The sequence below is a fragment of the Etheostoma spectabile genome, unplaced genomic scaffold (assembly GCF_008692095.1).
Source record: "Etheostoma spectabile isolate EspeVRDwgs_2016 unplaced genomic scaffold, UIUC_Espe_1.0 scaffold00569807, whole genome shotgun sequence".
In the NCBI taxonomy this organism is placed as follows: domain Eukaryota; kingdom Metazoa; phylum Chordata; class Actinopteri; order Perciformes; family Percidae; genus Etheostoma; species Etheostoma spectabile.
This window is the reverse complement of record NW_022605338.1, coordinates 1,774-28,919: the sequence shown is the minus strand read 5'-3', so window position 1 is coordinate 28,919 and position 27,146 is coordinate 1,774. Positions and strand designations below refer to the sequence as shown.

At 40.7% G+C, this 27,146-nt stretch overlaps 7 gene segments (V, D, J or C); all 7 read left to right on the top strand.

The window, feature by feature from the left end:
* The first annotated feature begins 1,418 nt into the window (after window positions 1–1,418).
* On the top strand, window positions 1,419–2,304 carry LOC116685410 (T cell receptor alpha variable 18-like). The segment is given in 2 exon segments: window positions 1,419–1,621; window positions 1,712–2,304. Coding segments are annotated over 2 exon segments (546 nt in total).
* Window positions 2,221–2,979, top strand: LOC116685411 (T cell receptor alpha variable 21-like; the record flags this gene model as incomplete). The annotated part of the segment is given in 2 exon segments: window positions 2,221–2,391; window positions 2,657–2,979. Coding segments are annotated over 2 exon segments (366 nt in total), but the record flags the coding sequence as incomplete, so codon positions are not given.
* A 10,720-nt stretch (window positions 2,980–13,699) lies between these two features.
* Window positions 13,700–14,469, top strand: LOC116685409 (T cell receptor alpha variable 26-2-like). The segment is given in 2 exon segments: window positions 13,700–13,790; window positions 13,902–14,469. Coding segments are annotated over 2 exon segments (402 nt in total).
* Window positions 14,393–15,405, top strand: LOC116685414 (T cell receptor alpha variable 18-like). The segment is given in 3 exon segments: window positions 14,393–14,506; window positions 14,752–15,055; window positions 15,399–15,405. Coding segments are annotated over 3 exon segments (354 nt in total).
* A 3,015-nt stretch (window positions 15,406–18,420) lies between these two features.
* LOC116685413 (T cell receptor alpha variable 38-2/delta variable 8-like) lies at window positions 18,421–19,799 on the top strand. The segment is given in 3 exon segments: window positions 18,421–18,628; window positions 18,719–19,040; window positions 19,571–19,799. Coding segments are annotated over 3 exon segments (669 nt in total).
* Window positions 19,800–23,531: 3,732 nt separating this feature from the next.
* LOC116685412 (T cell receptor alpha variable 19-like) lies at window positions 23,532–24,602 on the top strand. The segment is given in 3 exon segments: window positions 23,532–23,739; window positions 23,830–24,154; window positions 24,590–24,602. Coding segments are annotated over 3 exon segments (456 nt in total).
* A 503-nt stretch (window positions 24,603–25,105) lies between these two features.
* Window positions 25,106–26,635, top strand: LOC116685408 (T cell receptor alpha variable 18-like). The segment is given in 3 exon segments: window positions 25,106–25,188; window positions 25,401–25,736; window positions 26,586–26,635. Coding segments are annotated over 3 exon segments (429 nt in total).
* The last annotated feature ends 511 nt before the right edge of the window (window positions 26,636–27,146 follow it).

Here is a 27,146-nt window from a genome sequence, read left to right as displayed (position 1 = left end):
CTAACGTTGCCGAGGTGTGTGTGTGTGTATGTGTTTTTGCTTTTATATCAACAAATAACCCAAATGGATTGTCTTGATACTGTATGTCATATGTATAATGCATAAGACCTTTTTTTCTGTCCTGGACTCGGTCTTGACTTGGACTCGAACCTCTCTGGACTCGGTCTCGAACCTCTTTGGACTTGGTCTTGTCTTGGACTTGACTAGTCCTGGTCTTGGACTTGTCTTGGACTCGACAAAGGTGGTCTTGACTACAGCCCTACATGTATTATGCCTTGAGTCATGACCAGTGGTGGAAATTAACTAAGTAGACTTACTCAAGTACTGTACTATGTTGAGTTAATTGTACTTTACTTGAGTCTTTTCATGCCACTTTAGTTACTTGTTACTTTTCAAATTTAGATTTTTTTGCACACAAAACAGTTTATAAAGTAAAATGTTTTATTATAAATGTAACTACACACAGCCATATAACGGCTATAAGTCCAGCTGAGATGATTAGACCATTAAACACACAAGTATTTACACTTTCTAAAATGTGATGATTACTCAGCTTTGAGTACTTTTACTTTAATACTAACTTTATATACATTTACCTGATGATATACTTGCATGCTTTTGCAGGACTTTTACTTCTAACAGAGTAATTCTACAGTGTGGTATTAGTACTTTTACTTAAGTAAAGGATCTGAATACTGCCTCCACCACTGGTGATGACTTGGTGTTTATTTAGGAAAAAATAATATATTAATATTTTGATTTTGTCTTTACTTAATTTTATCTTTAGAAAACGCAATTAAAGATGATGCTCGCATTGACAAGGCTACAAAGCTGTCTGTTGAATTAAACCTTGTGTTGTAAGAATTTGTTTTAATTGTTATTAATCTATTTTTATGCGTTTTCCCATAACTTTTGTAATTTTACACATGTTTAAAAATATCGAAATTAATATCGATATCGCAATATTCATTATCGATATCGCAATATCACATTTTTTTCAATATCGTGCACCCCTACTGAGGAATCAATTAGATAAATCCTTAGCCTGTGGAGACGTGTGGGAGTATCAGCAGAGTGAGGACGTCTCAATCCTTTGAGTGGTATCCAGTCCCTGTTTTCCGTACACCTCACGGGTGGAGATGTGCACCAAACCACTACTGCTCTATGTTATTATATATGACATTATATGACATCATAATTCACAGATTCAGTTTATTTTCAAACTTTCCAGAAAGACATATTAAAAGGCATGAACAGGTTCACTACAATTTCCACCTTTCAAATGTTCAAGAACAAAGTGAATCTGCACAGGCTGTTAAACAGGAACCATGTCAGAATGAAGACTACAAAGACCACTTTACACAGAAAATGTTACTTTAGGAAAGGAGAGAGGACCAACATGTGTGTAGTGTAAAGTTGTCAGCAGGGGGAATAACCCAGGGCTGTGAATGAGCCCTGTCACTGTGATCAGGTTCCTCCTTCTAATCCACCAACTTAGTGTTGATGAAGACTAAACAGAGAGATCCCAGCCTTCTTTCTACTTGCTGTAGCTCAGAGTTACTCCACACTGCAGATATGACGCCTCTGTTCATCTCAGTGCTGCTGGCTGCTATGAGCCTTGGTATGAACACAACTCTGTTTCTTTGATATCAATCCAACATTGATAGGATTCTTTAACAGCACACTGATTCTGTTTGTTGCTGTTTTACAGAATGCAGAGCACAACAAGACAACGTGCTGCAACCAACAGGAGATGTGACTGCTACTGAAGGAGAGGCAGTAACACTTGGCTGTCAATATAGCAGCAGTTCAACTAGTAATTATCTCTTCTGGTACAAACAGGATGGAAACAACAGCCCCAAATTCATTCTGATACGCGTTCAAGGGGATGAAGGGAACACAGCGGACGAGTTCAGGGACAGATTTTCATCTACACACAATTCCAAGTTAAAGTCAGTTCATCTGCAGATCTCCTCAGCTAAGCTGTCTGACTCTGCTGTGTACTACTGTGCTCTGCAGCCCACAGTGACAGGAAACACCAAAACTCTGTACAAAAACCTTTGGAGCAAAGACAACACAATACTCCACAACGTCCACCAGAGGGAGACACACTCTGTTAACCTTCAGAGTATTTCATGAGCCCGTCAGGATTCTTTTCACTAATGAAACCCAGTTGTGATGAAGACTTGGAGAAATGAAAGTAAGTCAACATCTGAGTCTCCTCCTCCTGACTGCAGAGGTGGCTTCATGACAGACAACTGTTTGATTCCAGCTGTGAACATCAGACCAACAACTCACAACACTTATTCATCCTGAACCTTCAAAAACAGCATTTCACCTCTGCAGACATGGAAAAACTCACTGCAGTTCTGTTCTGCTTCTCTCTCATAGGTACGGATGGTTTGGATTATAAATCCTGAAATATAAAGACATTTTCAAGGTTTTACAGATCCAGTTCAGATTTTAGATGGAGTTCAAAGTTACACATTTCTAAAACATCAATCTAGATGTCATCACTTTACCACTAATAACTGATCAATACATTGTTAACAGCATCATTTGCTGAACTTAAAAATGTCAGAGTGATGTTCCCCAAATGTTGGATATGAGACTTTGGAGCAGCGGTGTAAATCTAACATGTTGTTTTCCTCACTAGGTAACACGATGGAAGATGAGATTACTGCCAGCAGTGCTGAAGTGTTTTCATCAGAGGGCCGTAGTGCTACTCTGTCCTGTACCTATTCAGTTAAAGCTGAGAATCTCCAGTGGTATCGACAGGATCCTGGATCAGCTCCTCAGTTCCTTCTCCTGATCACTGATACAAAACCACCTTCAGTAGTGGAAGCTAAACCTCCTCACCCTCGACTGACTGCTATGCTGAATGAGGAGAGAAATCAAGTTGATCTGCAGATCTCCTCAGCTCAGCTGTCTGACTCTGCTGTGTACTACTGTGCTCTGAGGCCCACAGTGACAGGAAACACCAAAACTCTGTACAAAAACCTTTGGAGCAAAGAGTTCAGTTCAAAGTTCAAAAGCACCAGTCAACAGTAACAATCAATAACAATAATATAGTTTAAAAACATAAAACCATTTAACCACCACAATAAACAGTGACTAAGTAACTAAATCCAGACCCCAGTCCTCCTTCCTGCTGCGCTATCATTCAACAACCTGATTACCTGAGGATAAAAACTATCCCTAAAACGTGATGTACGCGTTGGGATGCTCTGCAACCGTCTCCCTGATGGAAGATGGGAGAAGAGGTTATATGCAGGAAGACTAGAATCCTGCATAATACTACGTGACTTCTTAGTACTATGTTTCCAGTAAATATGTTGCAATGCTTCAAGTGGAACGCTGATGATTTTAGACGCAGTTTTGACCACCTTTGTCAGAAGATTACGATCATGTGAAGTAGCCCTACCAAACTACACTACAATGTTACCTGTCAGTATACTCTCAATTGTACAACGGTAGAATTTCTGTAGAATATTAAGAGACATACCATATGTCTTAAGACACCTCAAAAAATATAGCCTCTGATGTGCCTTCTTAATGGCACATCTGATATGAAACGACCATGTGAGGGAGTCTGAAATATGGATGCCTAAGAATTTAAACGTGTTGACAATTTCAACAGGAGAGTTGTTAATGTAGACCGGTGTATGTGTGAATTTGTTCTTCCTAAAATCTATGATGACCTCCTTAGTTTTCTCCACATTAAGGGACAAATTATTTTTACGGCACCACTTGATCAAATTACACACCTCATCCATGTAGGCAGTTTAATTATTGCTGTCAATGAGTCCTATCAAAGTAGTGTCGTCTGCAAATTTCACAATACTATTAGTGGGATGTTTTGCCCTACAGTCATATGTGTACAGACTATATAATAAGGGACTGAGACAGCAGCCTTGGGGTGCTCCTGTGTTTAGCACTATACAGCCTGAGTATGTAGTGCCAACTCTAACTATCTGGGGGCGACCTGTTAGAAAATCCTGTATCCACTTGCAGATGGAATTGCAGAGGCCCAGGTCTAACAGCTTAGATGTTAAGATAGAGGGTCTGATGGTGTTAAAAGCACTACTATAATCAACAAAAAGCATCCTGACATATTTATCCCTGCCCTCTAGATGTTGACACACAGTATGTAATGCCAAGGATACAGAATCATCCACAGCCCTATTTGATCTATATGCAAATTGTAATGGATCAATAGACAACACAATACTCCACAACATCCACCAGAGGGAGACTCACTCTGTTACACTTCAATATGATGTAGTCTAGAATCACTTTACCTTAGAAGTGTAACTGAGAGAAGAGAAACTACAGAGCTACGAGGAGACGGAGAGACTCAGGGAGGAGCTGAGCTGTTACTGAACTATAGAAGAGAGAGGAACTTCTAGATTCAACAGAGATCAATACACACACCATCAACATTACCTTTATTCAACATGCTGCCACTGCAGCATTGGGGGTTTTCTCTGATGTTTCTCTCCATCCTCACAGGTATGTTAGATTATGAAGGATGGACAAGTTTGATTCAATAACGTCTAAATGTTAATCATTTTAGCCTGTTTCTACATCTAATACAAGAGTTTTCTCTTCATTTAGGAGTCAGCTGTGAAGAACTCACTCCAGTAGAGAAAGAAGAGAACAGTTTAGAAGACAGCTCTGTTACTCTGTCCTACAGATACTCCAGACAAGCTGCTAGTGATGATTATTTCTTCTGGTATCGACAATATCCAGAAAAACACCAGAGTTCCTCATCTCTCAGGGTTTAACACAAAAAAAGCAGAATCTCTGACACCTGGACTCTACTAAACTGAAGGAGAAAAGCATGGTGTGGATCTCCAGATCTCCTCTGCTGCAGTGCCAGACTCTGCTGTGTACTACTGTGCTGTGAGGCCCACAGTGACAGGCAAACCCACAGTCTCTGTACAAAAACACAAGCTGACACACTGCCAAGCTGCTGGAAGCCTTTTTCTACCCTGTTGTAGTGAACCTTGTAGCTCCACCAATGAAACCCAGTTGTGATGAAGACTTGGAGAAATGAAAGTAAGTCAACATCTGAGTCTCCTCCTCCTGACTGCAGAGGTGGCTTCATGGCAGACAACTGTTTGATTCCAGCTGTGAACATCAGACAAACAACACTTCTTCATCCTGAACCTTCAAAACAGCATTTCACCTCTGCAGACATGGAAAAACTCACTGCAGTTCTGTTCTGCTTCTCTCTCATAGGTACGGATGGTTTGGATTATAAATCCTGAAATATAAAGACATTTTCAAGGTTTTACAGATCCAGTTCAGATTTTAGATGGAGTTCAAAGTTACACATTTCTAAATCATCAATCTAGATGTCATCACTTTATCACTAATAACTGATCAATACATTGTTAACAGCATCATTTGCTGAACTTAAAAATGTCAGAGTGATGTTTCCAAATGTTGGATATGTGACTTTGGAGCAGCGGTGTAAATCTAACATGTTGTTTTCCTCACTAGGTAACACGATGGAAGATGAGATTACTGCCAGCAGTGCTGAAGTGTTTTCATCAGAGGGCCGTAGTGCTACTCTGTCCTGTACCTATTCAGTTAAAGCTGAGAATCTCCAGTGGTATCGACAGGATCAGCTCCTCAGTTCCTTCTCCTGATCACTGATACAAAACCGCCTTCAGTAGTGGAAGCTAAACCTCCTCACCCTCGACTGACTGCTATACTGAATGAGGAGAGAAATCAAGTTGATCTGAAGATCTCCTCAGCTCAGCTGTCTGACTCTGCTGTGTACTACTGTGCTCTGAGGCCCACAGTGACCGGAAACACCAAAACTCTGTACAAAAACCTGACAGCTCCTCACTGAACATACACACACTTCAGCTCCTTCTATTCAACAACAGTGGCAACAACTGGACACTGACAACATAATTCACTGAATAAATGCAATATTTTATGGTCTTCACTGATTATTTGTGGTTACAACTTCATGAAAAAGATGTAATCCAGTTCATTGTTGTTGTGAATCTTGACTCTTGTTTAGACAAGAAAGTTATTTTTCTCTACAGTTTATTTGTCATTGTTGAAACGTGTGACTTAACAGACATGCTGTTGTCTTCTCAAACACAATCTTTGAGACTCATGACAATAATTTAAATATGCTGAATGTTAAATAAATGTGTAGATTCCCTTAACCTGCGGAGCAGACTTACATCACAAATGTGATGACTTTAGACTCTACTCGAGAAAGACTTGCATTTCCACTTGGACTTCAACACCAGTGACTCATGACTTCACTTGGACTTGACCTTTTGAGCTGAAAGACTTGACACCTTTCCCCAAACTTAGAGAGGAAAAAGTATGTTATTTTAAACGTGTCTGAAATAAAGTTACTCAACTGCATTAAAAAAAAAGAAAGTTTCCCATCTCTCTGCAGTCCAGTTGTTGTTATCAACCTGAGTTAGAGGAATGTTCATTCAGACTTTTATTTTCTCTTTCACACATGCATTTACAGATTATTGATCCATAAAGTAAGTGACTACTTTTACTTCTAAATCTAGAACTCTAGGACCTGATCAAAGCAGAGTGTCCCAACGTCCTGGGATTGGGAGGACCGGGTCACTGATCTAAACCAGAGTGCTTGTCTGTTGTTGGACTTCTGTGCTAGTCATGGATTGTCCATAACAAACACAAAGTTCAAACATAGGGGGCTCATAAGTGTACGCGGTACCAGAGCACCCTAGGCCAAAACGTCTATGATCGATTTTATAATCGTTTCTTCTGATCTCAGGCCGTATCTTCTGGACATTCGGGTGAAGAGCGGGGCGAAGCTGTCAACTGATCACCATCTGAACTTTGTAGCTCCACTAGAGGGCGACATTATCAAGTAGGAGGTGCACTACTTGTGCACTGTGTTCAACCATTCAGTCAATAAGAAGTGGAGCTGTGAAGAGAACAATTCTCAGACTGGATGTTGAACATCAGCTAGTTTCTCCTGTTGATTTAAACCTTGTTGTAGAGATGGAACATTGGCTGGGGATTATTCTTGCTGCTCTTTTCTTTGGTAAGATACAAAGAACAACATGGTTTTATTATTTTCTAAAGATTTATATAAACTGCAGTTCAGAGCAGAAATCTCTCAACAGTTGAGCTGTTCCTGTCCAGAGTAACAATGTACAGTTGACATTTTCCTCTGTCTTCTCCTCTCAGCCTCATGAACAATGTTAGTCTAATGGCTTCATTTTCTCTACTTTGTCAGGATTAATAGCTGGAGACAAAATCTCTCCTGTAGAAGATGAAGTCAGTAAAAGAGAAGGAGAATCTGTCTCACTCAGATGTGACTATGAGACAACGTATAATAGTCCTGAACTCCACTGGTACAGACATCATTCAGACCTTCAGGCGCCTCAGTTTATTCTCTGGAAAGGAGCAAGTAGTGGTGAATATATCCCAGATGAACAGAAATATGAATCCAAAACATCAGTGAAATCAACTGAACTGACCATAAAGACCCTAACCCTGGCAGACACAGGTCTCTACTACTGTGCTCTAGAAACACAGTGACACAAAGTGTAGAAGAGGCTGTACAAAAACCTGAACACAGATATGGGACTACTCTTCAAAGAGGAGGGAAGTGGTGTTCAAACCACAGCTTGATATCAGATGGATTCTGATTATTCCAGTTTTATCAGAGTCCCTGTGGTTCCAGCTGCTAGTGTGACACTGTGGGAGGACTCACATGAGCAGCAAATCCACATCAATGACAAACCAACTGTATGAGGGTTCAAACACAAGACACCATGGCAACAGATACATGGACACTGACTTACTTACCAAATCCTCTTCAAACCCTGAGGATCATTAGACCACAATGAGCTCCTTCCATCAAGGCTGCTCTGCATCTCAAATAGGTCACATAAATGAGTAGAGAAATGCAGACATCAAAGCAAAATTCAACTAATGTTTCTTAAAACAAGAATTTTATGAAAACAGGAGTTTCCCCAACAACTTCAACATATTTGCACTTTACCTCTCATGGCTGCAGAAGATCTGAAGATACTAAACTTTCTCTTAATAACCAAATAACATTCTGAAAAGTGCAAAAAAAAATAAAGTTGCAAAATTCTTGCAATATGTATAGCCCAGCAATGTGAGAAGTTCCTCTTTTTCCTTGTGTTACCCGTCCAAAACTGGATTCATGGCAGCTAGACATTCCTGATCCAACACTCGTTGGCTCTTTGACATGAATTCCAAGTTGTAAGAAAAATACATTATCAAGAATAGACAGATACCACTTAACTTATATCAAAGTTCATTTTTACTTGTTAACACAAGGACATAGTGTAGTCCACACTACAGAATTGTACAGAAAATGCCCATCTGGAAGCTCTCAACAGTTGCTTATTCATACAAAGTGGATGCTAATAGAAAGTCATAACAAAGTGGACGTTGTCAGTTTATCTCATTGGGCCTGCTCTGCGATGTTGGGTGTTGTTTAGGCTCCTCGCCGCCATGAGACAAATGAGCATTGCAGATTGAAAACGTAGCTGAACTTGAATGGCCTTCATTTGACTGAAAGTCCTGCCAAACATCACTTTATGCTCACAAGTTCCACTTTCACTTTCTCACAGCTTACTGCTTTGACCGCTGCACCTACATAAAAACCATCCCGTAATGAACAACAGAGGCATTACGTCGACAAGCGTAGGCCACATGGTGCAGGCCTAGGGTTCGGTTGAAACTTAACTGTCAAAAAGGCCAACATTCAGCTGAATCCGAAGCCCAGTCCTGGATTCAGAGCATCCCTGATGAACAGGTAAGCATTGAAAGGTATTTTACGCGCAAAGGTTTTATTGCGCTCAAACCACCCACACATGCCTTAGCAGTTTTGCCGCGGATCGTGTGAAGGCGGCTTGAGTTTGGATGGTGTTGAAGACGCAGCCCAGGCAAGGGTGCAGGAAGCAGCCTTGAGAAGGAAGAGATGGCAGCAACTGCTGCCTTCAACCAGGCCTTCCTTGGGACTCTGAGCCAGCTTGTGCAGGCCATGCACAGCAAGCGGGACCCTGTTTCTCCACCCCTGGACTAGACAGTACACCGGTTATGGATAAAGTCACCCCCAGACTTTCTTCTACTCACATACTGTACAATATTTTATATTTACTACCTTTTAAGAACAACAATTCTGTGCTATATCATTACTTCACATCTGCCATTTCCAATATTGCACACTTTCAGTTATAAAACACAACCAAAACAATGTATCCCGTACATTTCTGCCTCCTTCTTCTGCACCCTGTGACAGTGTCACCACCGGCTCTGCTGGACCAGATGCATCCCAGTCATTGGCATAAGCTTCTCCATGAGTCTCAAAAAGATTATGCAGGTTACAGCAGGTCAGAGCCATAGATTTCCCCAGTTTTAGTTTGTTATCACTGTCATCTTTTGATAAGGCAACGGATCATTCTCTTCAGTCTACCAAAAGCATTTTAAACAACATCTCGTGTCCTGGAAAGTTTCTTGTTGTAAATCTGCTATTCTGCTGAGAGGCGTCCAGTGTCATTGAATGGTTTTAGGAGCCAGTTCTGCAAGGGATAGGCAGAATCCCCCAGGATGTAGTAGCCAGCATTAACCCCCATATGTTCCTGGCGGAAACAGAAAAGTAGTTGCCACGGCTCGCTGACTCCCACAATTGGGAACGTCTCAAAACACGAGCATCATGGAAGCTGCCAGGCAGTCCTCCAAACACGTTCCAGAGAAGTCCATCAACAACACCCTGAAGGATGATGGGGTGCCACCTTGTAAGGTTGAAATCATGCCGAGAATCAAAAACAGCACATCTTGGACGTCCTCCATTGTGTGTAGCATGACAGACAGTAAAAAAGAAGGTGCGTAGCGGTTGTGAGTTGCGTTGAAAATTACGTCATGGCAGTTTCCTGCTGCGTTGCTATGATGACCAGCCACGCTGAGGCGGGACTAAACTGCAATGGGAAACAGACGCACAGTGCGTTGAGTTTACCAGCAGTGGAAAAACACCATATGAGTCCATTTCTTTAACTGTCTATGTGTAACACCGTGGAAACTGTAAGGTTAGCCAGAAAAACGAGGCTTGACACTGACGTTAATTAATGTTATCTAACTATTAGAAACAGTATAATACAGGTTAGATTGTAATAACTATAATAACAATAGCAAGTGTTTTATCATAGAAATGTTAACATTATGGTCTTGCCAACTGCTAAAAATGTATTTTTAGATTTGGGTGTGTGAAATAAATGATACTGATGTTCAATTTGCATTTCTCTATAGCCTACATTAAGATACATTTCTCACTATTACAATGTGTTTTACAGTCTGGATCATTGGTTGGAAAGGTGCAACCGTAAATCCCTCTAATCTGCACCAGCTGTAAAACAGCAATATTTTACAGTCAATGGTTGAAATATTAATTCTCAGGTTACCTTTAATCTTTTGGTAAATATTCATGGGGACGTAGCGGGGTCACAACAGTTACCACCTTTTATACGTTCAACAACGAAGGCAATCGGCACCAGTTGTAATAAAGGAACCATGTCAGCTAAAACTTTTAATGATGACAATGTGCAGGAGGAGTCACACTAAGAAAGGAGAGAGGACCAACATGTGTGTAGTGTAAAGTTGTCAGCAGGGGGAAAAACCCAGGGCTGTGAATGAGCCCTGTCACTGTGATCAGGTTCCTCCTTCTAATCCACCAAGTAAGGGCCCCATCTTGCCAAGAGTATATGGCTGCAGCTTGAAGCGTCTCATGTCATCCGTCCCGTCTCATACGGTCTCGTCTCATACGGAGGCGTGTCCAACGGCAAGTTAAGAGGTTCAAAAATAGGAATAAAATACAAAACGCAAATTATTTTCCACATGGAGTAACGGCAAGTTAGGAGGTTCAAAAATAAGAAAAAAAAATATGAAACTCAAATTATTTTCCACATGGAGTAATGGATTATAGTCCGTGACCACATTTGTTGCAGTCAATTCAAAAACGTTAAAAAATGTTAAAGTAACAACTTTGCCATACATATAGTTTGCTCATTTCTAAATGTTATGGTTGTGTTGACAAGATAAATGCAGACTATCGTCTGTAATAAAATAAGACTGCGTTAACTATCATTCTAATGAATAGAATAATTTTAATTTTTTTTTTTAAACTAAACAGTTACATTTATACACATTTATTAATAAAATACTTAAAAAATTATGTCTACAAGATAAATGCTGACTATCATATTGATGAATAAAACACTTAAAAATATGTCCATCTATAAAATAAATTCAGATTATAGGCAAACTAAAAAATTCCTTCTATAGCTGCAACCTGGAAACTCCCATCTCATGCCCTCTCGCCATGCTGATGAGCAATTGTATTTGCAAGCATTGTCCCAGTGAAGTGTGAAAACAATATAGAATATAAAAATAAAAAAAGGAGTCATGGAAAGAGTGTAACATGTTTTTGTTTTTTTTCTCATTCTTTATTGTGTGCGCAGATCCTTATCCCTACTCAGGAACCCCTGCCATTATTTGGCAAAAATGACTGCAGAATCCAGGATGAGGATCTTCTGAATATATCCCCCGCAGCTCACCCCGCTTTCCTCTTCCAACGTAACCTGTCGGTATAGAACAAAAGTATACTCGCATTTTGCTATCCTACAGTATTTAGTTTCAGACTTCTTCTCAAAAAGTGACAACTCCAACAGCCATCCAGTTTCAAAGCACATTATACAGTATACATACCCGGCATGCAGCTCTTGTATAGACAATAGCACTGGGAGCAGTTCATAACTGAGTACATTGTCCGCAATTCGGTTTTGTACTTGGAGGAGAACCTGCTCCAATCAGTCACACCTGTATTACACAATTTTAGGATTATCAAATTTTACACTATGTTCAAGCCACTCCTGACAGCAAAGTCAATGGACTGTTGGCACTCACTGGACTCACACTTGATTTGGTGCTCTTTCCCCCAGGTTTTCTTTTGGACATGAATAGGAATAAAAGGTCCAAGAAAAGACTTTTTCACAGCATATATACCATTCTTCTCATCAATGCATACAGCATCTAGATGGGAATTTGCAGTGATATCTTTGACAGCTTTATCTGTGTGTTGTCTGTAAATGTGCTTCTTGATGTTTTTTCTTTGAAACTGCACATTACAGTGAGGGCAAAGTACTTTTGGCAACTTTGCACGTCTCACTCTGCAGGGAGGGTTGTCCAGGTAATCACTGGCAAATGGCAAGAAGGTTTCTGGCAGTGGGTCTTTGGGTCTCTCTGCTGGGTCTCTTTGTCCAAGTATTTCACTATCATGAACCTGAGACAGACAGACTTATTTAATATGCATGTGTGGAAAACACAACATTGATACACAGATAGTTTTCTTTAAAAATAGATACACATACTCACCGGTGCAGGCAGTTTGTCAGTGATGAGATGAGGTAGGCTCAAAGATCCTGCTGCAGAGCATCAACAATCAAACTGACAATCAACTAACAGTATTAACTGAATACAGCCAATGCAGCTCCACTGAAAATGAAGAGTGATTTAAGACCTTTGCACTCCTCTGTCTGGGAATTGGTGCCCATATCTCTACAGTCTGCATCCAACTGGGCGTCATGGAGAGGTGGCCTACAGATCTGCAAATGCCTCAGCATAGCCTGCCTTTTGATTGTTGTCTTGAGGCAGAAAGGGCAGTGGAAGTGACCAGTGCTTCCACTCCTGCAGGTCTGGTGGCCTTTTGTCATAAAGAAATCTACGAAGGGATAAAAGCATTACGTGCTTAAATAAATAAAGCAACTTGTATGTAAAATTACTAGTAAGCTTACTAAGTAGCAGTAGTTAAAAAACAAACAAAAAAATGATAATGGCATGGCACAAAGATGATGGAGGGAACTAACCTTCATGTTGTATAGCATTCTTTATATGCACTTCCATGTGCTGCAAAACTTTTGTCCTGTTCCGGGGCTTGTATACTGATGTGGGGCAAAGGGGACAATGATATTCGTTGCAGCACACCGTGCATCGTGTCACCTGGGGTGTATTTTTTTTTTTTAAAGACACTGATATGTACCTTAAGGAAAATCACAGACAGGAACCATCAGAGTCTGCAACCATAAACTGTTCTAGCTAGGTAACGTTAGCTAATATTCGCTAACAACTGTCAAGCAACGCTGATACAGGTTTCATCAACTGTACGGTAACATCAGGGACACAGCAAGAACATTCAGAAATAAGCCAACTACATGTGTGGCTAAAATTGTTACTTTAACATTTGTTAACGTTTTTCAATTGATTGCAACAAACACGTCACAAACTTACCCGTGACTCCATCTTGAAAATAATTTGCGATTTCGTATTTTTGAACCTCTTAACTTGCCATTGGACACGCCTCCGTATGAGACGAGACAGTATGAGACGGGACGGATGACATAAGACGCTTCAGGCTGCAGCCATACCCGTCTCAAAACCTCTGCAGCAAAGACAACACAATACTCCACAACGTCCACCAGAGGGAGACACACTCTGTTACCCTTCAATATGATGTAGTCTAGAATCACTTTACCTTAGAAGTGTAACTGAGAGAAGAGAAACTACAGAGCTACGAGGAGACGGAGAGACTCAGGGAGGAGCTGAGCTGTTACTGAACTATAGAAGAGAGAGGAACTTCTAGATTCAACAGAGATCAATACACACACCATCAACATTACCTTTATTCAACATGCTGCCACTGCAGCATTGGGGGTTTTCTCTGATGTTTCTCTCCATCCTCACAGGTATGTTAGGTTATGAGACATGAACAAATTTTATTCTAATAACTAATCTGATTATGAATCATTAATTGAGTCCTTTTCTATATGAAATAACAGAGTTATCTCTTCCTTTAGGAGTCAGCTGTGAAGAACTCACTCCAGTAGAGAAAGAAGAGAACAGTTTAGAAGACAGCTCTGTTACTCTGTCCTACAGATACTCCAGACAAGCTGCTGGTGGTGATGAGTTTTACTGGTATCGACAATATCCAGGAAAACCTCCAGAGTTCATCATCTCTCACTTAGGAACAGGAGTAATAATGAAAAGTCCAATCCCTGGACTGTCTGCTTCAGTGAGTGAGGATAAAACCAAAATGGATCTCCAGATCTCCTCTGCTGCAGTGCCAGACTCTGCTGTGTACTACTGTGCTGTGAGGCCCACAGTGACAGCAAACCCACAGTCTCTGTACAAAAACACAAGCTGACACACTGCCAAGCTGCTGGAAGCCTTTTTTCTACCCTGTTGTAGTGAACCTTGTAGCTCCACTAGAGGGCGACATTATCAAGTAGGAGGTGCACTACTTGTGCACTGTGTTCAACCATTCAGTCAATAAGAAGTGGAGCTGTGAAGAGAACAATTCTCAGACTGGATGTTGAACATCAGCTAGTTTCTCCTGTTGATTTAAACCTTGTTGTAGAGATGGAACATTGGCTGGGGATTATTCTTGCTGCTCTTTTCTTTGGTAAGATACAAAGAACAACATGGTTCTTTTCATAAGTAACTGACACAAATGTAATACTGATCGTTTAGTTATCTTATATTTCCTTCTTAATAACTATTTGGCATACTCTGACATCAGACAGCAGTCACTGAGAATCCGTGTCTGAATATCTGGCAATGAGACACTTTAAACATACTGATTGTTCTCCTTTAATCAATCATCTTTATTGATTCATCTCTTCCTCTGCATGTTCTCTTCTTCCCCAGAGTGTAAAGGAGAAGACAGAGTGATCCAGCCACCAGGAGATGTCTTTACTACTGAAGGAGAGACACTTACTCTTGGCTGTACATTTGAGACAACTTTGCCAAATCCCACTTTGTTCTGGTACAAACAAGAAGTCAATGATTACCCAAAGATGCTGCTGCAACGCTTCTCTGTAAAAGCTGATAATTCTAAAGAGAAAGAGAGAGTTGATGCTACAGTAAAGGATAAGTCCTTTCCTCTGGAGATCCAGAAGCTTCAGCTGTCAGACTCTGCTGTGTACTACTGTGCTCTGAGGCCCACAGTGACAGGAAACACCACAACTCTGTACAAAAACCTTTGGAGCAAAGACAACACAATACTCCACAACGTCCACCAGAGGGAGACACACTCTGTTAACCTTCAATATGATGTAGTCTAGAATCACTTTACCTTAGAAGTGTAACTGAGAGAAGAGAAACTACAGAGCTACGAGGAGACGGAGAGACTCAGGGAGGAGCTGAGCTGTTACTGAACTATAGAAGAGAGAGGAACTTCTAGATTCAACAGAGATCAATACACACACCATCAACATTACCTTTATTCAACATGCTGCCACTGCAGCATTGGGGGTTTTCTCTGATGTTTCTCTCCATCCTCACGGGTATGTTAGATTATGAAGCTAGAAACAGTTCATGCAGAACTTTAATTCCAAAACCATCTGAATGTGAATCATTCATTATATCTTCTACAACATGAAATAACAGAGTTATCTCTTCCTTTAGGAGTCAGCTGTGAAGAACTCACTCCAGTAGAGAAAGAAGAGAACAGTTTAGAAGACAGCTCTGTTACTCTGTCCTACAGATACTCTGAAATGACATCTAGTGATTATTTCTTCTGGTACCGACAATATCCAGGAAAACCACCAGAGTTCCTCATCTCACACTTTGCTTCAGGACGATTAATAAACGAAATAATCCCTGGACTGAAGATTGAAATGGAGGATAAAATAATCCATATGATCATCTCCTCTGCTGCAGGGCCAGACTCTGCTGTGTACTACTGTGCTGTGAGGCCCACAGTGACAGCAAACCCACAGTCTCTGTACAAAAACACAAGCTGACACACTGCCAAGCTGCTGGAAGCCTTTTTTCTACCCTGTTGTAGTGAACCTTGTAGCTCCACTAGAGGGCGACATTATCAAGTAGGAGGTGCACTACTTGTGCACTGTGTTCAACCATTCAGTCAATAAGAAGTGGAGCTGTGAAGAGAACAATTCTCAGACTGGATGTTGAACATCAGCTAGTTTCTCCTGTTGATTTAAACCTTGTTGTAGAGATGGAACATTGGCTGGGGATTATTCTTGCTGCTCTTTTCTTTGGTAAGATACAAAGAACAACATGGTTTTATTATTTTCTAAAGAATTATATAAACTGCAGTTCAGAGCAGAAATCTCTCAACAGTTGAGCTGTTCCTGTCCAGAGTAAGAATGTACAGTTGACATTTTCCTCTGTCTTCTCCTCTCAGCCTCATGAACAATGTTAGTGTAATGGCTTCATTTTCTCTACTTTTTCAGGATTAATAGCTGGAAACAAAATCTCTCCTGTAGAAGATGAAGTCAGTAAAAGAGAAGGAGAACCTGTCTCACTCAGATGTGACTATGAGACTGATTACAACAATGTCTACCTCCACTGGTACAGACATCATTCAGACCTCAAGGCACCTCGGTTCATACTCTGGAAAAGAGCATTAAGTGGTGAATATATCCCAGATGAGCAGAAATATGAATCCAAAACATCAGTGAAATCAACTGAACTGACCATAAAGACCCTAACCCTGGCAGACACAGGTCTCTACTACTGTGCTCTAGAAACACAGTGATACAAAGTGTAGAAGAGGCTGTACAAAAACCTGAACACAGATATGGGACTACTCTTCAAAGAGGAGGGAAGTGGTATTCAAACCACAGCTTGGTATCAGATGGATTCTGATTATTCCAGTTTTATCAGAGTCCCTGTGGTTCCAGCTGCTAGTGTGACACTGTGGGAGGACTCACATGAGCAGCAAATCCACATCAATGACAAACCAACTGTATGATGGTTCAAACACAAGACATCATGACATCAGATACATGGACAATGACTTGCCTACTAAATCCTCTTCATAACCTGATGGCCATTAGACCACAATGAGCTCCTTCCATTCTTCAACATGGTGATCTACATTCCAAACAGAAACTCAAACATTGATTAAACTCAAGTCACTGGTAGTTTATGTTTCTTATTATCATTGTTAGGTGAATAATACAGTACAATGATGTTTTAAAAGCTAAAGTATCTACCAACTTGAAAGGTTTATAGAAACAGAATCTTCCCGAAAAAGTCCACCATCCGTAGATTGAGATTGGTTGGAGTTGGTAATTGGTAGTTTTGAATTCACAACATGAAAACCCACAGAAAAACTCAATATAATCACTTTTATACAGCGAAGGTTTTCACCAGCTTTAAAACAAACGCTTCCCAAACAACTCCACCATCTTTAAATTTGACCTTACACAGCTGCAGAGGACCAAAAGATACTAAACTGTCAATTTGCATTTCAGAGAAACATGAATTACCACCTCGAAGTAATACGCCTTCAGTGAACAGTCCAGTTAAAGTTTACATACACGTCTGTAGAGACTCACCATATGTGAAGTAGAGACATTAAAAGGAAATTACTAACAGGTATTAGTTGTACTATTGGCAAAACATTGATGCTCTACACACATCTTTAATCTACAGCACAGAAGATCTATACAATCACCTCAGCTTCAAGACTAGTGTCACAGAGTCAGTATCCAACCAAATGTTTCCACTTCTGTTTCTGAGTTATGGAGTTGAACAACAGCAACAGATGCATTGAAGCAGAACATTGCAATGTCCCAGTTAAGACCTTTACCTTGACCTTTGATCTTTTGGGAGTAACATGTCATCAATTCATCATCTTATCCTAATACACATATGTAATAGTAGACACAATGTCATAATTAGCATATGAAGTCTTGAGTTATGGCCATTAATGCTTTTTGTAACGCCGGGGTGATCTTGGACAATCAAATCTAATCAGTTCATCCTTTAGTTCAAGTGAATGTTTTGACAAATGTGAAGACAGTCTGTTCCGACATTACTGAGAAATCGAGTTCATGAGAATGGGATGGACTGACGACCCCCCCACCAATCCTTTCAGTTACTGCCATCAGGTCGACACTAAAGGTCCCGTTAGCATGGAAAAACACGTAAGGAATCCTTCATTCCCACTGCCATGAGCACAATGAACAGCCAAACATAGACGGCGTCCAACAGCTCCACTCAGACTTCTTCTGGCTCTGTTTTTGCATTTTGTACGTCTGCACAGTCAATGATTGTGGTACTGTTTCTATATGTACTGTATCTTTGATGTTCTTATAGGTATCTTATGCAATTTGAGCCTGCCCTGTCAAAGACAAATTTCTGTCACATGAGACAAAAATAAAGTTTTCCTTATCTTATTTACTATAAATATTTTTTATAGAACTATCAAGCAGGAAGCAGGTTCACAGACATTTTATATGTTGGGGAATAAACAGGAAACAAGCCACACGAACATTTTAAAGATCACTTCATAAAAGACAGTTACACTGAGAAAGGAGAGAGGACCAACATGTGTGTGGTGTAAAGTTGTCAGCAGGGGGAATAACCCAGGGCTGTGAATGTGCCCTGTCACTGTGATCAGGTTCCTCCTTCTAATCCACCAACTTAGTGTTGATGAAGACTAAACAGAGAGATCCCAGCCTTCTTTCTACTTGCTGTAGCTCAGAGTTACTCCACACTGCAGATATGACGCCTCTGTTCATCTCAGTGCTGCTGGCTGCTATGAGCCTTGGTATGAACACAACTCTGTTTCTTTGAAATCAATCCAACATTGATAGGATTCTTTAACAGCACACTGATTCTGTTTGTTGCTGTTTTACAGAATGCAGAGCACAACAAGAAAACGTGCTGCAACCAACAGGAGATGTGACTGCTACTGAAGGAGAGGCAGTAACACTTGGCTGTCAATATAGCAGCAGATCAACTAATAATAATCTCTTCTGGTACAAACAGGATGGAAACAGCCCCAAATTCATTCTGATGCGCGTTCAAGGGGATGAAGGGAACACAGCGGACGAGTTCAGGGACAGATTTTCATCTACACTCAATTCCAAGATAAGATCAGTTCCTCTGAAGATCTCCTCAGCTAAGCTGTCTGACTCTGCTGTGTACTACTGTGCTCTGAGGCCCACAGTGACAGGAAACACCAAAACTCTGTACAAAAACCTTTGGAGCAAAGACAACACAATACTCCACAACGTCCACCAGGGGGAGACACACTCTGTTAACCTTCAATATGATGTAGTCTAGAATCACTTTACCTTAGAAGTGTAACTGAGAGAAGAGAAACTACAGAGCTACGAGGAGACGGAGAGACTCAGGGAGGAGCTGAGCTGTTACTGAACTATAGAAGAGAGAGGAACTTCTAGATTCAACAGAGATCAATACACAGACCAGACTACTTTATCCAGCATGCCGTCATTGGATCATTTTGTGTTTTTTCTACTTTTTCGTTCAATCATAACAGGCAAGTTATATTCTGCATTTTCTAGGTTTGATCGCAATGTCTCATAACTGAATCTTTTCTTGAAGATTTTGTAAAAATAAAAGTTGTCCAACTTTTACATCTAATAACAGAGTTATCTCTTCCTTTAGGAGTCAGCTGTGAAGAACTCACTCCATCAAAGAAAGAAGAGAACAGTTTAGAAGACAGCTCTGTTACTCTGTCCTACAGATACTCCAGACAAGCAACTGGTAGTGATGAGTTTTACTGGTATCGTCAATATCCAGGAAAACCACCAGAGTTCATCATCTCTCATTTGGGAACAGGAGTAATAATGAAAAGTCCAATCCCTGGATTGTCTGTTTCAGTGAGTGAGGATAAAACCAAAATGGATCTCCAGATCTCCTCTGCTGCAGGGCCAGACTCTGCTGTGTACTACTGTGCTCTGAGGCCACAGTGACAGCAACCCACAGTCTCTGTACAAAAACACAAGCTGACACACTGCCAAGCTGCTGGAAGCCTTTTTCTACCCTGTTGTAGTGAACCTTGTAGCTCCACTAGAGGCGACATTATCAAGTAGGAGTGCACTACTTGTGCACTGTGTTCAACCATTCAGTCATAAGAAGTGGAGCTGTGAAGAGAACAATTCCCAGACTGGATGTTGAACATTAGCTAGTTTCTCCTGTTGATTTAAACCTTGTTGTAGAGATGGAACATTGGCTGGGATTATTCTTGCTGCTCTTTTCTTTGGTAAGATACAAAGAACAACATGGTTTTATTATTTTCTAAAGATTTATATAAACTGCAGTTCAGAGCAGAAATCTCTCAACAGTTGAGTTGTTCCTGTCCAGAGTACAATGTACAGTTGACATTTTCCTCTGTCTTCTCCTCTCAGCCTCATGAACAATGTTAGTCTAATGGCTTCATTTTCTCTACTTTTTCAGGATTAATAGCTGGAGACAAAATCTCTCCTGTAGAAGATGAAGTCAGTAAAAGAGAAGGAGAACCTGTCTCACTCAGATGTGACTATGAGACAACGTCTCATAGAGACAACGTCTCATAGTCCTGAACTCCACTGGTAGAGACATCATTCAGACCTTCAGGCACCTCAGTTTATTCTCTGGAAAGGAGCAAGAGAGGACCCGACTGAATATATCCCAGATGAACAGAAATATAAATCCAAAACATCAGTGGAATCAACTGAACTGACCATAAAGACCCTAACCCTGGCAGACACAGGTCTCTACTACTGTGCTCTACAAACACAGTGATACAAAGTGTAGAAGAGGCTGTACAAAAACCTGAACACAGATATGGGACTACTCTTCAAAGAGGAGGGAAGTGGTTTTCAAACCACAGCTTGATATCAGATGGATTCTGATGATTCCAGTTTTATCAGAGTCCCTGTGGTTCCAGCTGCTAGTGTAACACTGTGGGAGGACTCACATGAGCAGCAAATCCACATCAATGACAAACCAACTGTATGATGGTTCAAACACAAGACACCATGACAACAGATACATGAACACTGACTTACCTACTAGCATGCAAGCTAGCAAAGTTCATGTACTAAGCATCTTTCACAGACATCAGTTTCCCAGTGCTTCACAATCAAATAATACAGCAAAAATTAACTATCCAACATAATCTACAAAGCAAAAGAGAAAACCCTAGACAAAATAAAAAATAAAACCTACAGGTCACAGGTTTAAAATGCTACCTAAACGCCTGCGTGAACAGATGGTTTTGGGCTGCTCATAAAAAAAAGACCACGGTGTCCAATGACTTTAAGTTTATTGGAAGAGCATTCCACAGCTAAGGAGCCACCGACTGAAAGGTACAGTCTCCTCCAGTTTTAAAACCAGTCCAAGGTACTCTCAAATGGCGTTTTTCCATTAAGGGTACCTGCTCGCCTCGACCGTGGTACCCCGTCCTTCTTTCTCCATTGCAGATTAGAACTGCCTCATGCGTGAGTCGAGCCGTGGCTGGTTGTCAAAGCGACTGCCGTGACCTAACGCAACACACACAGAAGGTGTGTTTTGATTCTCGGCGTGTTGCCACAGACAGAAAGCAAACTGAATTTAGTCCCCCCCCCCGTCTGTCTGTAGCAATGATGATGCAGTGATTAGTGCGATTCTCTCCGACCAATCAATGGTATCTCCTCAGCAGCTTTGAACCTCGACTGAGGTAGTACTACAAAAAATACCTGTTAGCAGGACTTTGAGACAGTGCAGCTGTTTGGGGCATTGGAGCAAGGAGGGGAGATGTCAATGGAAAAAGTGAAGACTGTGGAGTTCGCTCTTCAGTCAATCTCTGTACCTACTGCAGTGCTCCGTGCGCAAGTTAAAATATATTGAAAATGATTCCAGTGACTCTTTGTCGTCTTTTGGTAATAATTTAAGTATGCTAAGGGCCTTGCAGCAGCCTTCTGAACTGTTTGCCGACGGAGTATAGAAAATGGATTAAGCCATGTAAAAAGTGGCTTGCAGCAGTCTAATCGTGACAAGATAAAGGTAGGTATGAGCATCTCCATTTCAGTTTTTGACACCTCGGACCAGAGTTTTGCTATGTTTCTTGGGTGGAAGAAACATGATCGAATGAATGTCTTAATATAGGTATCAAAAGCTGTTGATTGGCCGTAAATCACACTGAGATATCGCAGACTAGATCTAGAAGATGAGGACCAGGCTCCCAGGATCTGCCTGATTGCTGATTGGAAGTTATCAGGGACACATTAAAAAAATCTAAAAAACAACAACTTCTGTTTCGTCTGCATTTAACTGCAAGCAATTGTTTTATTTCAACAAGTTTGTAATTGCATTTAAACTGTAATCACAGTTTAGTACAGTAAGTTTATTAAGCCTTTCAGGTTTAAATAAAAAATACAGCTGGATGTCATCTGCATAGAGATGATAAGATATGTTTCTGAAGCTATTGATCTGTCCTAATGGAAGAAAGTATCAAGAGAAACAAATGGGTCCCAGGACTGAGCCCCGAGAGACCCACAAGGCAATGCAGCAATGTCTGACATAAAGTCACCTACAGAGACTTAGTAAATCCTATCCTTGAGATAAGAAAAAAACCACACCAATGCAGTCCCAGAAATGTCCAAGTTATTTGGCCTCTCGATGAGAATATGGTGGTCCACACTATTCAATGTGGCGGTAAGGTCCAATAGAACCAAGACCTATAAATCTCCGGTATCTGAAGAGATCAAAACATCATTTGAGACCTTCAAGGGAGCCGTTTCTGTGGAATACAGCTTACGGAAACCTGAAAAAAATTAATCAATAACCCTGTGTATTTCAAGCATTTGAAAGTTTCTTTTACAACTTTTTTTAAATTTTGGAAAGAAGGGGAGTTTGGAACTAGGCCTGTAATTCTCTGGCAAGAAGGGGTCAAGGGTTGGTTTCTTCAACAAAGGACGAATCCTCTTCATACCCTTCAGGCCATTAGGCTCCAATGAGCTCCTTCCATTGTTCAACATGTTGATCTCCATCCCAAATAGAAACTCAACCAATACAACTTTGAAAAAACTGGTGGTTTTGAATTCACGGCACGAAAACCCACAAAAATCTAATCAAATCTAATCAGTTCATCCTTTAGTTCAAGTGAATGTTTATTCCAAAGATGAAGAAAGTTTGTTCATACATTGCTGGGAAATCGAGTTCATGAGAAGAATGGGATGGACTGACGACCCCCCCCCCCCAACAATCCCTTCAGTCACTGCCATCAGGTCGACACTAGAGGTCTCTTTGCACGGAAAAATGTAAGGAATCCTTCATTCCCACTGCCATGAGCACAAGGAATAGCCAAACATAGACGGCGTCCAACAGCTCCACTCAGACTTCTTCTGGCTCGGTTTTTGCATTTTGTACGTCTGCACAGTCAATGATTGTGTTACTGTTTCTATATGTACTGTATCTTTCATGTTCTTATAGGTATCTCATGTCATTTGAGCCTGCCCTGTCAAAGACAAATTTCTGTCACATGAGACAGAAAATAAAGTTTTTCTTATCTTATTTACTACAAATATATTTTATAAGAACTACCAAGCAGGTAGCAGGTTCACAGACCTTTTATATGTTGGGGAATAAACAGGAAACAAGCCACATGAACATTTCAATGATGACTATTTACAAGACATGTTACACCGAGAAAGGAGAGAGGACCAACATGTGTGTGTGGTGTAAAGTTGTCAGCAGGGGGAATAACCCAGGGCTGTGAATGAGCCCTGTCACTGTGATCAGGTTCCTCCTTCTAATCCACCAACTTAGTGTTGATGAAGACTAAACAGAGAGATCCCAGCCTTCTTTCTACTTGCTGTAGCTCAGAGTTACTCCACACTGCAGATATGACGCCTCTGTTCATCTCAGTGCTGCTGGCTGCTATGAGCCTTGGTATGAACACAACTCTGTTTCTTTGATATCAATCCAACATTGATAGGATTCTTTAACAGCACACTGATTCTGTTTGTTGCTGTTTTACAGAATGCAGAGCACAACAAGACAACGTGCTGCAACCAACAGGAGATGTGACTGCTACTGAAGGAGAGGCAGTAACACTTGGCTGTCAATATAACAGCAGATCAACTAATAATAATCTCTTCTGGTACAAACAGAATGGAAACAACAGCCCCAAATTTATTCTGATGCGCTTTCAAGGGGATGAAGGGAACACAGCGGACGAGTTCAGGGACAGATTTTCATCTACACACAATTCCAAGTTAAAGTCAGTTCCTCTGAAGATCTCCTCAGCTAAGCTGTCTGACTCTGCTGTGTACTACTGTGCTCTGCAGCCCACAGTGACAGGAAACACCAAAACTCTGTACAAAAACCTTTGGAGCAAAGACAACACAATACTCCACAACGTCCACCAGAGGGAGACACACTCTGTTAACCTTCAATATGATGTAGTCTAGAATCACTTTACCTTAGAAGTGTAACTGAGAGAAGAGAAACTACAGAGCTACGAGGAGACGGAGAGACTCAGGGAGGAGCTGAGCTGTTACTGAACTATAGAAGAGAGAGGAACTTCTAGATTCAACAGAGATCAATACACACACCATCAACATTACCTTTATTCAACATGCTGCCACTGCAGCATTGGGGGTTTTCTCTGATGTTTCTCTCCATCCTCACAGGTATGTTAGATTATGAAATGAACAAGATTGATTCAAATAACATCTGAATGTGAATCATTAATTGACTCTGTTTCTATATGAAATAACAGAGTTATCTCTTCCTTTAGGAGTCAGCTGTGAAGAACTCACCCAGTAGAGAAAGAAGAGAACAGTTTAGAAGACAGCTCTGTTACTCTGTCCTACAGATACTCCAAACAAGCAACTGGTAGTGATTATTTCTTCTGGTATCGACAATATCCAGGAAAACCTCCAGAGTTCATCATCTCTCACTTAGGAACAGGAGGAATAATTAAAAGTCCAATCCCTGGACTGTCTGCTTCAGTGAGTGAAGATAAACCAAAATGGATCTCCAGATCTCCTCTGCTGCAGGGCCAGACTCTGCTGTGTACTACTGTGCTGTGAGGCCCACAGTGACAGCAAACCCACAGTCTCTGTACAAAAACACAAGCTGACACACTGCCAAGCTGCTGGAAGCCTTTTTTCTACCCTGTTGTAGGAACCTTGTAGCTCCACTAGAGGGCGACATTATCAAGTAGGAGGTGCACTACTTGTGCACTGTGTTCAACCATTCAGTCAATAAGAAGTGGAGCTGTGAAGAGAACAATTCTCAGACTGGATGTTGACATCAGCTAGTTTCTCCTGTTGATTTAACTTGTTGTAGAGATGGAACATTGGCTGGGGATTATTCTTGCTGCTCTTTTCTTTGGTAAGATACAAAGAGTGTTTTAATGCAGAAAGAAGCAAAAACAGATCATTTCTGTTGGTATCTCGTACATCTTAAATAGCACGTTATATGGTTTTATCTGAAATGAAACAGCAGTAAAGAAAATCAGATTTACTATTTGAACATGCTGTTCTCCTTTAATCAATCATCTTTATTGATTCATGTCTTCCTCTGCATGTTCTCTTCTTCCCCAGAGTGTAAAGGAGAAGACAGAGTGATCCAGCCACCAGGAGATGTCATTACTACTGAAGGAGAGACACTTACTCTTGGCTGTACATTTGAGACAACTAGAGCAAGTCCAACTTTGTTCTGGTACAAACAAGAAGAAAATGATTACCCAAAGATGCTGCTGCAACGTTTCTCTGTAAAAACTGATAATTCTAAAGAGAAAGAGAGAGTTGATGCTACAATAAAGGATGAGTCCTTTCCTCTGGAGATCCAGAAGCTTCAGCTGTCTGACTCTGCTGTGTACTACTGTGCTCTGCAGCCCACAGTGACAGGAAACACCAAAACTCTGTACAAAAACCTTTGGAGCAAAGACAACACAATACTCCACAACGTCCACCAGAGGGAGACACACTCTGTTAACCTTCAATATGATGTAGTCTAGAGCCTCTTATAACACACTGGAAAATATATGATTTTCTCGCCTAATTTTTACCCCCTAAAAAGGCTGCAGTTCCACATGCTTTGACCTCTGTGATGACCGAGTTCATTGTGAAGCTAACACTCTCAGTTTGTTGTTTCTAGTGGCAGTGTGACACTAGGCCTTACTGACACAGAGCTACAGAGGTTAGAACACAGAATTTCTATTTCCGTCCAGTAAATCATCTGAAAAAGCATATTTACAACTGCTATATACTAAAATAGTACCCTAGCCAATGTCTCAACTTAGAACAGAAAAAATCCAGAAGAAAATGACTTATAAATGGATTTTATAAGATGTATTTCTACAGATATGACTGTGCGTTTGTCTTATTTCTTATTTCTAAAAAAGCCCAAAAAGTGCTAAATACATAACTTCTGAAATACAAAAAAACACATCCACATCACTCACACACATGCCTAAAAGAAGTAGATACATAGATTTATAGGAATAAGTAATCTAATTTGATGAAATGTTGAAATGCTATAAAAAGCCATATTTTTGCTTTCAGACAGTTGGAGTCAACTTAGGGATAGGTTTTTTTGGCCATGTCTGGTACCATTCAACTCGTCTTTTACTGGTACACAGGGATGCCAGTTTTATGACTGTTTTCTAATTGGTGGGTTCTACTGTCATTCTTTCCCACGTGGGCCCAATGGGGGCTCTGTTTGATATTATTAGCTTAGTTTGAGTGTATCTCTTGATAGAATGAATGCTATTGGCTGGCAACCAGGTTCATTGGAATTCGCTGGCACCACAGATTACAATGATGTGTCGACATGATTTCTAGCGCGCACAGGGAAAAAGTTACAAACGATAAAAACCGAGAAATGATGCAATCTAGATTTCTCTACGTCGAAATTTGGCCAGAAACTTCAAGTTGTGAGGGGACCAGATAATTATGGATTACAAGGCTTGGATATTCTAATAGTTTGACGTGTGTTACGAAGGAGGAAAACACGTTTACGGAGATCTTTCACCGCTGTGATTAAAGACACGAGGAGACAGGTAGGGATGCACGCTCGTCTTAGACTCGAATCTGTCTGTCTTGCTTTACTTCAGACATGATATAACCGTTGTGAGTCACCTTATTGCTTGTGTGTGGGCTCGATGGAATCATGAGACTTTAAGCTTTCTAACGATGTATGACTTGAGCGTGTTTATGACGGTTTAATGCAAGTAATAACGTCCTTTTATGTGCGTTCCAATTTTCGAACCACCAGTGGTTCATTGAACACTAAACAGGCTAGAATCCCTTTACCTTAGAAGTGTAACTGAGAGAAGAGAAACTACA